At 41.7% G+C, this 13,494-nt stretch overlaps 2 protein-coding genes across 3 annotated transcripts in view; both read right to left on the bottom strand.

The window, feature by feature from the left end:
• HSPA14 (heat shock protein family A (Hsp70) member 14) overlaps positions 1-13,371 on the bottom strand; it is a 34,056-nt gene extending 20,685 nt beyond the window's left edge. The window contains exons 1-9 of one of the 2 annotated variants that reach the window (XM_057731635.1): positions 13,219-13,338; positions 12,824-13,029; positions 12,222-12,302; positions 12,064-12,146; positions 3,830-3,878; positions 3,593-3,698; positions 2,327-2,417; positions 1,284-1,388; positions 25-186 (exon numbers count right to left, since the gene is read on the bottom strand). In XM_057731635.1, the coding sequence (XP_057587618.1) occupies positions 25-186; positions 1,284-1,388; positions 2,327-2,417; positions 3,593-3,698; positions 3,830-3,878; positions 12,064-12,146; positions 12,222-12,302; positions 12,824-12,826 (680 nt within the window). In that variant the 5' untranslated portion in view covers positions 12,827-13,029; positions 13,219-13,338. Of the gene's footprint in view, positions 1-24; positions 187-1,283; positions 1,389-2,326; positions 2,418-3,592; positions 3,699-3,829; positions 3,879-12,063; positions 12,147-12,221; positions 12,303-12,823; positions 13,030-13,218 lie in introns of both variants that reach the window. The other variant, XM_057731634.1, reaches the window with a different exon arrangement.
• Positions 5,168-9,925, bottom strand: MSANTD7 (Myb/SANT DNA binding domain containing 7). The gene is made up of 2 exons (XM_057731636.1): positions 9,225-9,925; positions 5,168-8,746 (listed from the first exon to the last, which is right to left on the bottom strand). Exons 1-2 carry the CDS (start codon positions 9,784-9,786, stop codon positions 8,223-8,225), a joined length of 1,086 nt encoding a protein of 361 aa, XP_057587619.1. The 5' UTR covers positions 9,787-9,925; the 3' UTR covers positions 5,168-8,222.
• Positions 13,372-13,494: the final 123 nt, after the last annotated feature.

The following is a 13,494-nucleotide window of genomic DNA, read 5'->3' as shown; positions in this document are numbered from 1 at the left end:
TATATCAAGTCCATTTATACTCACCTTTGAAACTCAGAAGCTAGGTACTGTGCTAAGGTTTCTGTGAAATGTGTACCTCCGATGTTATTATCAGTGTTTGTTGAAAGAACACGATATATTCCACTGTTTACTTCCATGACACTGATAGATAAGGATGTTCCTCCAAGTTTGAATACCAAAATGTTGCTTAAAAAAAAAGATAACATGAGTAAGCTATAAGAGAATCACAATATTGTAAAGCCAGGTTGGACTTCTTAAACTAAGAAGTCACTTAGTTTAATCCCTTTAAATTGTAAATGAGGAGACAGATCTCATGTGAGTAACTAAGCTGTCCATGGTTATCACTTAGCGATGAATCGCGCCTAGAAACCAGATTTTCTGATTCTAACTCAAAGCTCTTTTTCACTTAGTTGTGCTGGTAAAATTGTATTCTTCTGACTACCTGGAGTTCAAAAGACTAACTTTTCAGAGTAAATAAAGAAGAGATTTTTAATAAAAGTGAATTGTAAGAGAATTAAACATCGAAATTTTATGTTAATGTCATGTTAGTTACAACTGCAATAACATGTTCTATAAAAATAAAACATATGCAAAACTAGGAGCTAATTTCCTATGTATTAAAATCCAAAATTTCTGATATTCTACATTTATATTCCACATTTTAATTTACCTAAAAACTTTTTCCTAGTGATTTATACATATTAGTTTCTTTAACTGTAAGATAGGAATGAAGTGACACAATTAGGGAAAATTAACACATTTGAATTGATTTCCTTAAAGCTGCATGATGTGTCAGATCTGTTAAGACGTTTTACAATTAATTTAGCAGTATGTCTTACTAATTCATTATCAAATGAAGTCTTAAATCCCCATGCTGGCTTAAATCCCCCATCTCCTGCCAAGACAAATGTACATAAAAGTCCTCACTGTTTTTAAGCATGTTCAGTAAATGCAATTGGTAGTAAAATTAACAGCGCCCTAGAGCTTCAGCTGGAACTTGGCTGGGCTTAATAAATTTCAAATCTTCCTCCCCAACAGGACAAAGTGTAGGTGATAAGAGAAGGGAAGAAAAGCTCAACCTTCCCTCCTGTTAGATCCTTTCTCTGGTTTCCGAGGACATCTTTCTCATCTATTTGAAAAACTTCAGGTGAGAGTTTCGATGTCTTTCCATCCATAAAGGCTTGGAACCACTGCATTATATAACAATCTCTACTGAAAAAAACTGCTATAATCTAAAGTGTTTTCTGCATTGAAAATCTTAAAGCTGTAAATATGGTTTTTACCTTTTTCCAGTGGGGGAGTCCTGTCCAATTCCATAAGCCAAAAGAGCTGCAGATGGTTCGTGGATTAACCGCAAAACATTAAACCCAGCAGCTCTGGCTGCTTCCCTGTGGACAATGTGCTTTGAATACATTTCGTATCACAACATGTTCAAGTCTACATTTTTAGAAATGCTTTGCTAAAGATTTTACGTAATAGCAAATAAGATTTCACAAGTCAAACATGAAGGGTAATGATCTTTAGCAGCAAAATAACAGAACATGAGAAACAGACCTAAGTCTTTAAGCGTAGATCATTTGCTGTTTAAAATAATAATGTTCACAGTCTACTTTCTTGACAAAAAAAATAGCATGTGCTCATACTGAGTAAGGAAAAGAAAGCTCTCCAAATGCTCAAGCTTACACACTTCAGCTCTTTCAGATTAGGGCGTATTTATAATACATGCTAGAATTTTTCGGTTTCTTTACTTTAGGGTCACAGTTTTAACATCCCACAAGTGCAAGTAAATAAAGCATTTCTCTGCCCCAGAAGCGACTCAAGTATTCAGCAAAGCCCCACAGGGAACTCTATTCACAGAGCAAAAGACTGGGTACTTGCCTATTATATTTGCACAACAACCTATAAAAACTAAATACAACTTGTGTTTAGATGTTAATCTAAGGTGAAAAAATAATCACAACTATGTTCTAAAATTGCTTATTTATATATAATTCCCACATTAGCCCTAACTACATGAAACTAAGGCAAAGTGATTCATAAACAAACTTAACCTGGTAATTAAAAATGTTTCCAATCAAAATAGCTAAGAAGGTACATCTAATTTTACGTTCTTTTGACATTTCATAAAATATATGAAATATTGATGACTACTACCATACTCTTTGCCACACGATTTACCTGGGTAAATATATACATGTATTTACAAATACAACTTGATTGTGTAAAGTATTTTCAAATACAGTTTTACCTTTTACTATATAGCAATGTTGTGAAATCTGTATTTCCTTTAACTAAGCGAGTAAGAGAAACCCCATATCATACTTACCCAAGAGCATTTTTTTGCTTTTCTCCAAAATCAAATGGAACAGTAATAACTACATCGTTTGCATCTGAGCCCAAGACAGAATGTGCCGTTTCTGTACATGAAAAAGATATTTTAAAAGTTCATGAAACTTATTGTAGAAATCATGTCACGATATATGTAAGTCAAATCATTATGCTGCACACCTTAAACTCAAACAGTGCCGTACATCAATGATATCTCAATAAAACTGGAAGAAAAAAACATACATAAAAATAAATTCTGATGCTATGCGAAAATGTCAAGTGATACACTGAGGTTTATTAATTTGAACCAAAGATCTTCTCACTAAAAGGATTTTCCAATTCGCCTGACTGCCCCATCCCACTGTCATCTTCTCTTCCTCTCTTAAACTGTGCACTACTTTTTGTGGTTTTGGTATATGTGGACATGGAACTAAGTATTGATACTTTCAAAGTGCCTGGCTCTTAGGCTTCCAGGTTTCAACCATCTCCCAAATTAGACTGGTTCTTGCAGATAAGCTTCTAATGCACCAACGTGCAGAGCAACTACCATAGTGAATGGCTGCCTTCCATCCTACAAGTTCATCACACATTCCAGAGCTGAAGTGAGCCTTGTCAGTAATCTACTCCAGAATCCCTCAAGTTGTCCTACAGAAGGCTGCTCACCTCCGAGCCTTCACCTGAGGTGGAGATAAAACCAGACCTACTTAATCTGCCTAAATTACTGTGGAGAGTGCACTATCAATCTTGAAGGAGATTTGATATTCACTATTCACCGAGCTTATTGGCCACATCATCTTTTTTTTTTTTTTTTTTTAATATTTACTTGGCTGTGCCTGGTCTTAGTTGCAGAATGTGGGATCTTTGTTGCCGTGTGCAGGATCTTTAGCTGCGTCAGGCAAATTCTTAGCTGCAGCATGTGGGATCTAGCTCCCCAGCCAGGGACTGAACCCAGCCCCCTGCATTGTGAGTGCAGAGTCTTGGCCACTGAACCGCCAGGGAAGTCCCTGGCCACTTCATCCTAAGAAGTTTTGAAAATGCTAATTTGGCCCCATCCGTATACATTACTTCTAGGGAAACCAAAGTCTGGGAAAATAAGTCATTTAACCAACTCACATGGCCAGTTAGTGGCCCAGGCAGGCATAGCGTAACCTAGGTCTCCTTACTGCTCAGCCATTCAATCACTCTGCTTCGTCCCAGATCAAAAACCACTTCTAGCTTTTTTAAAAGGTCAACTTATAAAAACATCTTTTCGTTTGCTCAATACCTTTCATTTTACTAAATATCAATCTGGCAACATCTGCAGGGCTGACAAATTTCTTTTCTTCTCCAGTATCTATTTCAAATCGTAACTTCTCATTTTTTTCAATGACCTACGAAAGAAATTTTAAGTGTGTTAAATAAGGAATAATTTTAACAAAAATATGTTTCCAATCAATATAACTGGTCATGACCTTGGCAATTACTCTGTGTAACAGGGAAGTAATAATAGAAGCATACTCACTAAACATTTACTTTCCGTGATGTATTTCTGAGCCTGAGGGTCATCAGAGCTGTCCACAGAGATAAACATAGTTAAATATTTATATCACTACTGTTGATATATAAGTTTTAAAGAAGACTATACACTTCAATACCACTGAACAAATATAAAAATAAAGTTGCTTAATATTAAAAAATCATACAATATTATGGTAGGATTGAATGGATGCAGTATTTTCAATGGTCAGAGTAATTCTATTAAAGTGTTAATCTTCACAATTGAAAGTAAACGGCTCTTACTTGTTCTGATTTTACTATGAACAGATGTTATACATTGGGGGATGGTTTTCATAATATTAATGATTTTATGCCATATATTCTCATATCTTTGATCCTGAAGACCCAACCACTGAGATAAAAAGGAACAAAAGGAGATAAGACCACAAACCAGAACACCTAACACCATCTTTGTTGCCTGATTTCTGAACATGAATCAATACCTGAAATGTGAAAGGACTGAGCAAAAGTATGCATGTTATATATGTAAAAGTGCAGAGTACTACTTATGTTGCTCAAAATAGTAACAGGAATTAATGTAGACTACAAAATGCTTTCACATATACTACCTCACTTGATCTTCCCAAACACTTACGTGGGGTTAGTTTGGCAGGTATTATTCAGCAATAACAGATTTAGACAACAACTTATAAGCTAATAAGGGGCAGAGTCAGAGACCTGATCCCAGGTCTTCTCTGCCAGGCTAGGGTGGTTTAGACTGCCTCGCAGGGAGATGGTAAATGGTTAAGGTACTTTTGCCTTGAGCAGGGATAGGAGTCTGATCCTTGGCTTAATTTCATCTAGAAATGAAGATGAGGGAGACCCTTTCACTAAACCCTTCTTGCAAGGGGGCTGTGGCTACTCCATCCAGAGGCCAGTCTTAAACCACTTAATAAGAGGTGAAAATTAATAGTGGCTAATTGCTGAAGGGTTACTGAACATCTGAGGACCCTAATCTGTGTAAACAGAAGGAAGATGAAAGGGGTTTAAAATGGACTAATTCAGCTTAGAACTCTGTTGGGAATACTTGCAGATCCCTCATACCTCCTTCTCTATCACCTAAAATTTGAGAGAGCAAACAGGTAAGAAGCTTCCTGACGTCACATGGCTGATTAACAGCACAACTGGTTGGAATCCAGATCTTTAACACAAAGTTTGGTACTCTTTCCACTAACCAACAACTGCCCCCCCCCCCGCCCCCCCAACTTCTTTCTAAACCCAGTATTCATACTATATCCTGGACAAATATTTTAAGGATAAGAAAAAAAAGACTGTGTGCTTACAGTAATTTTTTTCCCACCAATACTGTAATTTTGGCATGACACTTAGTGGTTCTGTTTCCTTTAGAGCAGAATTTAAGTCAACCAGGATAATTTCTATTATGTTATCTATCACTCAGACGAGATAATTTTCCAGAAAAGGATTACTTTAATGGAATTTATAGAACTCTTAGAAATGGAAAATTCTTTCTCAACTGCCATGCAAAGAGGGCCTCACTCAGGTGAGGAAAGAAGCACAGGCAGCTGTGAGGGCCACAGAGAGGCCAGACCCTAGAGGTTAGCCAGCAGAGAAGCAGAAAGCAGAGACCAGAGGTGACAACAAATGATCACGGTAGCGCCAGAAAGTAGTGGACTGACCCAAGGCTATGTACAGATAACAACTTTATTTGTCCACACTAGGATTAAATTGCTTAACAGAGAGACACAGGGTGGTGGGAGGTTGGCATACACAGCACCATTTACGTCGAGGGCTTCAGGAGGCAGAGCATCACTCCTACCGTGGTACCATGGCCTTCATCCTCCTCCTCCTCCCTCCTGAGGCGCCCCTTGCAGTTGGCTGGCCCTTGCCCCACACTCACCAGCACTCACGTGCTACTGGGCTTCTTCCCACCCCCGTCCCAGTACAGAGCCCGCCATGTCTGGAAGCCTCTTTACATTCATCTGTCCACTGGGCCCTCACACGGCTCCTGTGAGGTAGCTGGGATAGCCTCCCACTGCACAGGTGAGGGGCCTGAGGTACAGAACAGCGAAGTGACCTGCCTGCAGACCAACAGGGAGTCACGGCTGGGCCTACAGCTCAGGCAGGATTTCTGAGCCTGTTTTCCTATAGCCTCCCCTTATTACAACTTCCCTCCTCTTCACAAGATTTGGCCTCTTTTTTTTAATTTTCCTGTTTACCTCTTTAAGATTTTTCCATTTCGTTTTATTTCCAACCTTAAAGTTACTCCACTCTTTAGATCTGCACACTACTACCTCCAAACTTCACCTCGACTTCTGTTCTTTAACACTTATCTCAAATAAATCCCTGCCTGTGTACTTTGCTACCATTAATAGATTAATATAGTATAGGCCTAACTCTTTCAAGTACTTCCCTGTTTTTTCAGAAAGTCTACCTATCTATAGTAGTGTTATCCAGTCATAACTGACACAGATCCCTCTGTGTAAGGGCCTAAAACAACTGAGGAAAAAAAATTATATCTCCATTTCCGTGCCTTAAATATATGCTCCTTTAAAGCAAGAAATCTGTGCCTGGGTGTGGTGCTTATAGAAGTTCACAAGTATGTTTATAAATATTAATACCACAGAATGCTTCCTTAAAACACAATTGTTACCAGTATTTCACATACATTAATATGCTGCTGTGACTGAAAATATTGCAATCAGAATTTCATTTTGCCTTTGTTGTGTTATGCATCTATTTTTTAGAGCTGGAAGGTACAAGAAGAGTCATCTAATACAAACTTCTCATTTTAGAGATAAGAAACTGAGGCACAAAAAGGGCAAGTGATTTGCTCAATACAACGGAGTGCGGCAGTGTTAGAATCTAGGGGTTCTAACTAGATTCCAGTGTGTTCTGCTTCATGCTGCCCCCTGTACAACCATCGATTCACCAGAGCAGCTTTGCCTGCTTGCCATCTACTCCTGGTTACACGTATGTGGTTTGGACCATTTCTCCACCTATTGGTATTTCCAGCATTTAGATAAGAAACCAAGCTGGCGAAATATAAGACAAAACCTCTCCCAACAGACCTGCACTTTTTTTTCAGCCTCTAGATTAGTCGAAAGCTTTTTAAATTCCAAGTCTCCTTTTTGCACTTTCTGAAAGTACAAACGTACAACCACTAAGAGCTGTAAGTTAGGTTAATGATGGCCAGTAATGGCTTCTCTTCTAGAGTAAATTGGAAGTATGGCTCAGCACCACCATATCTCCTCTAGGAAGTGTGTGTGTTTTGGAGGGAAAAGGGGATGCATTTGTGGAGGGCTGGCGCTTAAACAGAGTTATCTATTGCAGGTTGTCCTTATCCACACCACCCAACTGTTCCCAAAGCTGTTCTATTCCACCATATGCCATTAAAGAGGTGAACTTTTGTCTATATTTTATGAGAAAAAGTGGCCATGGAAAGTTCCCTAGAAGAAAAGTTTTCTAGGGCTTGCCTTCTGTAACATACTAGACAGAAAAAAGGCTAATAGAGAAGAACAAAATTAGGTAAAAGCATCTGGGAAACTGATTTAATCCAAATTGTTTCTACGATGCCCAAATGGCAAACCAAACCTAAAGATATATAATTATGCACATAAAGGAACCTAAAAAATGTGGAATGCAAAGAATTTACTTACATGTAATATTTTATAAGACAGCCAATTTCTCATATCAAAGATTATCAATATGAACCCATGATTGTGGCTCCTGGTCAGTTCTGAACTGTATCCATAGTGATAAGAGACTAAGGACTAGTAAAATGGAGGGAAAGATGGTTTGCCTATTGAGTGTTTGCTAGTGGCTATGTCACAGACACAGCAATGAAACTAGAAGAGATAAAGGTACCAATACGTGTTGTGTTCATATTAGCCTAATAAGCTATAGAGGAATTTAAAGAAGTGAGGACTGTAAACTCCAGGAAACGGTCAAGTTAAACTAGTAAAGATTCAAGCAATGAGGTCATGGTATACAACCCTAATTCTAGGCTGTGCCTCACCCCAGCCTGACCTCAGCCAAGGTCATATGCTTTAATAACTTACATGTGTATAGTGCTTTCAAACTTTTAAACCCTTTCACATCTATTTAAGTCTTCTGATCCTCACAACAACCCTGTGAGGTAGGCAGGTTGCCCCCTTGTAACAGCTGAGGAAACTGGCGTAGAGGGGTAAACTAAACTGTCTCACTTCAGTGATGAAGCCAGGGCTAATAACTAGCTCTCTGGACTTGGCTGCATCTGTTGTCTACTAGGCCACCTCTCATGTTTCTGAAAGGTCTTTCAACTAGCGGAGACGTGTGGGAAAGGAGCCAGGGTACCAGAAGGCAGCTGTTGGACCTGGGCCTCTGACAGAGTAGGAAATACACCCTTGTGTGATCAGTTCCTAACTTTTGGTGTTTGTAATTAACCTCTGAAGCAACTTTTCCAGCCCTAGCTGAAAAGCACCAGTTGCCTCTTCCACCGCTGTGGCCAAGCGTCTGACTGCGGCCACGGCATCCCTGCGTAGCTCGTTGGCAGTGTCCTGCTGAGCACTGGCCTCCTCACCAATGGCAATCAGCCGATCCAATTTTTCCTCCTCCCGCTTTGAAAGTTCTCGTGCCAACCTCCTGTTTTCTGCCAACTCAGCTGCGATAGTCCTGGCCACTGACCGCCTTCTTCGCCTCGCCCACCGGGGAGGAGGTTCACTGGTCAAAGGCCCATCCCCACCAGAAACAAAAGGAACTCTGGAGGAAGAGACTGGAGGCCGCTGTGCCGAGGCCACCCCGGGAGAGTTTCGCCTGGAGCTGGTGCAGGGGCTGGGCTCACCGGACACACCCAGTCTGGTCAGGGGGCTGCTCTGACAGGGAGCAGCTGCACCTCTGAAAAGGTGGTGGGAGCTGCTGTAGCTGGGGGTCCCTTGAGAGCACCCTGAAAAACAAAGCAACAATGTTGCAGAGAGGACATTCCTGCTACCGGAATGCTTGGAGCCAGCAGCAAAGTTAAGGGACAGTGACAAAACTATGGTATTCCCAGCAAGGCCTCTTTCCACTTCTTATCTGGACATTTTGGTCTGCTGTAACCATACGTCCAAAATCTCCCCCCCGCCTTCCTGAGCCCCTCTCCACGCAGCTATCCAACCCACTCTACAGCCACAGATTCCTAAGTCCCCATTAATAATAATGCCAAAATTAGTTTGGTTCTAAAGAGTACTCCTAAGTTTAAGGGAGTTCTAATACCTTACACACCTAGGGTCATAGCTTTTTAAAAATCTGGAGCCCTTTATCTTTCCATTACGTTTAAAAAAAAGAGACAGGGACTATACTGAAGAGGTGACCATCCAAACATATACTGATTGGATAGAACCAAGTGACTCTGGGACCCCATCCTTCACATGCTTGGGAGTTACCTGCACCCGAGGATTCATCCCAGGAGTCCTCGAGGTCACTGGTTTCTCGCATCTGGTCACTGATCCTCAGTTGACAATCCTCATCTGATTCCTTAACTGTTTTCAAGACAGGCTGATGATCTGCTGCCTGAGTCCTTTTGGCTCCCAGAATCCTGCTTCCCTCTTCCCCTGGGGTGTCAGGGGCTGCTAAGTTCTGATCACAGTGCTTGGCCCAAGCAGCATCCTCCATTAAGTTGTCTGTGTCAGTCACTATCTGATTTCGGAGAAGCTGATCCAACGTATCATAAAAGGGACAGTGTGGTGGATCAGCCATACTTGTGGCATGGGCCACATAGGCCTTTAAATACAACGCCTTCAGGACTTTGAACTTGGAGCGGCACTGACGCTCGGTGCGGCGGAAGCCTTCCTGCTGCATCCGCTTAGACACGGCCTGGTAGACGTCTGCATTGTGATGCACGGTCTGGAGGCGCTGAATATATTCTGCCTCGCCTAGTATGGAGAGAAGCGTCCGTGTCTCCTGTCTGGACCACCGGATGCCCGCACTGCTATTGGAAGCGGCCATAGCGGACCGGGAAGGAAGGCTAGCTGGAGGAGGCTCCTGGCCAGCAAGGTGCCGATCTGAAGGTGTGGGGAAGTTCTGTGTGCTCTGGTCTACCTCCAGGAGCCAGCCGATTCTTCCCTCTCAGGGCTAATTGCTGAGAAGCCAGGTCCAAGGACCGCATTTCTGGCTGGAAGGCCACAGGGGAATGAAAGTTACAGGGAGGGTGTAAGGATAATTGTGGCAGCAAGTTAAGTGGTGTTACCTGTAAGAAGGTTGCAAAGAGGCAGGATGCCAGCACTGAGAAAGCCCTACTTTGGGAGTTTGCTCAGGATGGGTCCTGTATCAAGAGCTAAAAAAGAGCCTTACTGGCTTGGTAACAAGGGGACTGGCTCCTCCACGAAGGGCAGAGTGCTTCCAAGGCTGAGACCTGGTGTAACTGTGTATCTGTAAAAATCACCACTGTCTTGTAAGTAGACAGACCAAGGAGGGGATATGCCTGGACCACGAGGCAGCTCATTGTGGAGAAGTCCCAGCAGGACCATGGTGTAGCAACACGTCTGAAGGGGCTGGTTTCTTACTAACCTTGGCCTAAGTGGCATGCTGCGGCTACGTATTGCCCAGCTGACTGTCACCACTGCAATCCTTTGTTAAGAGGTAACTTCCAGGGCCAGAAAAGCGAGCTGAGGTTGTTCTTGCTAAACAAAGCTTTCTGCATAAGTTGGCAGAAGATACCTACATCTTTACTTCGACTGCCTGCCCCAAAATAGCAGCAAAAAACGGAACAGGGCTACCAAAGGGATGGATCTGTGGACCTGTTCTGTATCTTGATTCTATCAATGCTAGTATCTTGGTTGTGATACTGCAGTATAGTTCTGCAAGATGTTACCATTGGGAGAAATGGTAAATCCAGACTACAATCACTCTCTCTGTATTATTTCTTGCAACAGTATGTAAATCTACCATTATCTCAAAAAAAAAGTTTAATTAGAAAAACATATTGTTGGCTGCTTACAGTGAGTGAATCTAGCTTTTATAATTTCCTGCCTTTTTTTTTTCAGTTTATAATTTGAAAAATTTTGGTACCAACTCAAATTATTTCCAATATGCTCAGTACTAAATTTTGTCAACAGATAAATGGATATGGAGATATAAGTATCATTATAGAAAACTGAATTCTCTATAAAATACTATAGTTTTTGACTTAATACATAGAGATTAAATGAGTAGGAAAAAAATTAAATGCATAGGGAAAAAAATGAGTATCAAGTTCAGTTCAACTAAACACAGGTAAGGGATAGCAGAAAAAAATATCTGTATGTATAAAAGAAATAAATTTTAAATTTAATCCATGATGCCCAAATCCTAAAATCAACATGAGGAAATTTTTACTTAAATTCTCAACTGACAAAGTAGAAAGGAAAGAACCTGGGGCTAAGGGTTAGGCATCCTGGACTGCAGTCCTTTCTAGTTCACCCCCTAACTAATTCAGGGATACCTAACTTCTGTGTGCCTTGGTTTTCTCATCTAGAAATAGGGAGGGATAAAACCTGCCCTACCAATCTGACAGGGATTTGAGAAGATTAAATGAAATAATAGATGTGAAAGCACTTTGAAAATTTAAAATCACTATATCAAGCACTACAACTCCAGTGAAAATGAAAACCCCTAATTATCATGGTAATCTATAATTTGAGGAGACAGACGTCTGGGGAAGCAAGCCTCTTTAATCTTTTTAATTAAAGTTACAACAGATGATTAACCTGATTCTTAAGACATTAATTAAGCTGTTTCCCTAAATGATTAAATTTGTAAGCCAACTGGAAAAGTTAGTTCCCAGAAAGTGTCACAAAAAGATCTGAGGAAGAAAATCAATTGCTTCTATGTAAATATTCACGGATTATAATAGATTTCACAAAATTCAACTACAGTGCAAAGAAATGTTCAAATTCACACACAATCTTTCAAGTTCCCTCAGTTAAAAAAAGTACTATAAAAATGTGATAAGTCCAAATTACCACCTCTGAATGACACAAATTATCAAAACTGAATGCATGTTGGCATCTATCAATACTAACAGACCTGAAAGCAAGAAACAAATGTCTGAGTGAATCCCATCCTTGAGAAGACTCAGCACTAATATAAGAAGATAAAAGCCTCCTGGGGTATTCTGTGAAATGACTCAGTCATAAAAAACAACAAAAAAAACACACTGGTGTTTCTACTTTCATTTCACATTACCTTTAGAATATATAAACACATCTTTATTACCATAGGTATAATTATTATTTTATTCCATACCTTCTGCCAAGGATCTGCTTCACTTTCATTACTGTATTTGAAATATTCCTTATTCTACTTTGTTTTGCTGCCAATCCAACAACCTGAAAAAGAACAACACATTACAGCACACGTAATTTTTTACTTAGTTCAAAGTACGAAAATGAGGGGAACAGTACCTCTTCATTTTCTGAGTAAGCAACAACAGCTGGAGTAACTCTGTCACCTGCATCATTTGCAACCACATCAGCCCGGCCATCCTGGAGAAAAACACACAACTACATTAGTTCTTTTGAAATGAAATACACAGTCTCTTTAGATATATTCAGACACGTGTGGGCCAGGGTTACTGTGACATATATGTGGAGAGAAAAACTGCTTTATCGATATTTTAGGTATGTAGATGTAATTATCCTTATTTTTCCTAGATTTTAATAAGACCAGAATTCCATGAAGAACCACCTCATTTTTTCAATCTGTTCTGCACAGGTGATAACACAACAGACATAATAACAACCTATCTATATACAGTAACAAGTTAACCTTTTTACTTCTCTTCCTTTCCCTATAAAGGCGTTTTTCTCCCCTTTCTCGATATATGATGAAGTAGCATTAATTCCTTTGGCTTTTCCTTACAAATCATTCCAGGATTAAACGTGAGACTAGTATCAGGGCTGTCCCTTATGACTGTGCCTTCCACCTCTCCATGCATGAGAGTAAGTCCCAAACCCATAATGAGGCTCTCTCATTTCCAGCAAGGACAACTGAATAGAGCACACACCATCAACTGGCTTCACACGCTTCGCGGGATCAACAGCTCCACTTCCAGATCGCGGCCACTCCGCCCTTTCTTGGCAAATGTCCAGAATCTTCGGGTACCAGATGTTCAGGTCCCCCTCCGGGCCTCGTGTGCCCACGACGTCCGCGGGCCCGCCTCCCCTCGGGGCCTCCCGCGTCCACGAGGTGCCGGGTCCGCAGCGGCCTTCCCTGAGGAACCGCGGGGGACACGGCCGGGTCTGCCCAGTCCTTAGCCGTGAAACTTCCCCGCAGAACCGCCTCTCCGCGCGAATTCCCTAGGCCGGCGACACACCGTTCCCAGCCCCGCAGGAGACCAAAGGACTTGGCCTCACACCCAGAGCCCGGGGTACCCGCAGCCCAGCTCCCCGAGTCGCTCACCTTATACACGGCCACACAGGCTGATGTGCAGCCCAGGTGAACCCCAATGGCCGCCATGAGGCGGCAGAGACGGCGGCAGCAGCAACGAGCGGACGCCCAGCCGCTGTAGCGCCCGGCCGCGGAACAGCCCCATCAGGCACCGCGGGGACTTCACGTTCCCGCCCGCCCATTGCGTCCGGTCCCTCCGCCGCGGCCTCCTGAGTCGCCGCCAATCAGCGTGAAGGTCCCGCCTTTCCCCTTGAGCAGTCGGCGAATAGCTTTAGTGCGTCTTTCCCC

This window comes from Hippopotamus amphibius, chromosome 4 (genome assembly GCF_030028045.1).
Source record: "Hippopotamus amphibius kiboko isolate mHipAmp2 chromosome 4, mHipAmp2.hap2, whole genome shotgun sequence".
In the NCBI taxonomy this organism is placed as follows: Eukaryota; Metazoa; Chordata; class Mammalia; order Artiodactyla; family Hippopotamidae; genus Hippopotamus; species Hippopotamus amphibius.
Note: the sequence above shows the minus strand (reverse complement) of the source record. Positions and strands in the feature narration are given on the sequence as shown.